At 34.4% G+C, this 1,365-nt stretch overlaps 1 protein-coding gene across 1 annotated transcript in view; it reads left to right on the forward strand.

The window, feature by feature from the left end:
* The window catches only part of LOC107724646 (transcriptional enhancer factor TEF-3-like), a gene marked incomplete at its 3' end in the record, with an annotated part of 32,214 nt that extends 31,363 nt beyond the window's left edge, over positions 1 to 851 (forward strand). The window contains exons 6-8 of the mRNA XM_016533649.1: positions 275 to 404; positions 484 to 599; positions 678 to 851. Of these exons, the coding sequence (XP_016389135.1) occupies positions 275 to 404; positions 484 to 599; positions 678 to 851 (420 nt within the window). The remainder of the gene's footprint in view (positions 1 to 274; positions 405 to 483; positions 600 to 677) is intronic.
* Between the last annotated feature and the right edge of the window lie 514 nt (positions 852 to 1,365).

Here is a 1,365-nt window from a genome sequence, read left to right on the forward strand (position 1 = left end):
AGGACAATATTTGGCCGAGATACAACTATTTGAAAATCTGGAATCTGAGGGTGCAAAAAAATCAAAATATTGAGAAAATCGCCTTTAAAGTTGTCTAAATGAAGTTCTTAGCAATGCATATTACTAATCAAAAATTAAGTTTTGATATATTTACGGTAGGAGATTTACAAAATATCTTCATGGAACATGATCTTTACTTAATGTCCTAATGATTTTTGGCATAAAAGAAAAATCAATAATTTTGACCCATACAATGTATTTTTGGCTATTGCTACAAATATACCCCAGCGACTTAACACTGCTTTTGTGCTCCAGGGTCACATTTATGTCTTTTCCAAACAGCATCAAGCCTTTTTCTCAGCAAAACTTCCTCATGCAGGCCACCGGTCCTCCTCCTATAGCAGGTCTGTACCATTAGAAGCTACACCTGATTTGAACTGCGTACAATATTAAGGTCTATATTGGTGGTGATGGCTTCCTCAGGTTATGAAAGCGCTTCGGGTCTGTCGGTGTCCTGGCAGGGCCGCAGCATCGCCAGCTCCAACCTGCGCATGCTGGAGTTCTCTGCTTTCCTGGAGCAACCTCAGGATCCAGAGACTGTGAGTCCTTCACCGATTTATCACTAATGCTCATATTGATCAAACGGACTTATACTTGCAGGCATTTTGGTTTTACAGGTCAACAAGCACCTGTTTGTTCACATCGGGCAGTCCAACCCCACGTTTAGCGATCCGTACCTCGAGGCCGTGGATGTACGGCAAATTTACGACAAATTCCCAGAGAAGAAAGGAGGGCTGAAGGAGCTGTTTCAGAAAGGACCGGCTAACGCTTTCTTCCTCGTAAAGTTCTGGGTAAGAACCTCACAGAAACGTCCCAAACCGTGAATTAAGCAGCAGGCAAAGGCCAGCTAGTCACTGTTGTGTCATGTTAGTCACTTATCTTATTTGCCTTATAACTTGCAAATTTCCCAATTATTTTGTTTTATAATTATAATAACAATAGACTAATTGGGTGATATAATTTAAGAAAAATATATAAAACTATAACAAAATATATGTATATCAATATTTTTCAGCCTTTTGTATTTGCTCTAAATAGGTGCAGTTGACTTTTAGAGATATCATAATTTTGAAATTAATCACTGAATCAGAGTTTTTTAATTGATTCATCAAAACAGGCTGTTTGAAATGATTTGTTTTTTATTTTATATTTTATTATATTTTGGTTATTTTTAATTTAATTTTGTATCATTTTTGTTTATTTTTAATTTAATTAATTGTTTATTTTTAATTAATTTCATTTTATATTTTATTATTTAGTTTTTTATCTGTTAAATTTTATGATTTTATTTATTTTTTATTTAAT

This window comes from Sinocyclocheilus rhinocerous, unplaced genomic scaffold, assembly GCF_001515625.1.
Source record: "Sinocyclocheilus rhinocerous isolate Xijiao unplaced genomic scaffold, SAMN03320098_v1.1 scaffold2110, whole genome shotgun sequence".
NCBI lineage: Eukaryota > Metazoa > Chordata > Actinopteri > Cypriniformes > Cyprinidae > Sinocyclocheilus > Sinocyclocheilus rhinocerous.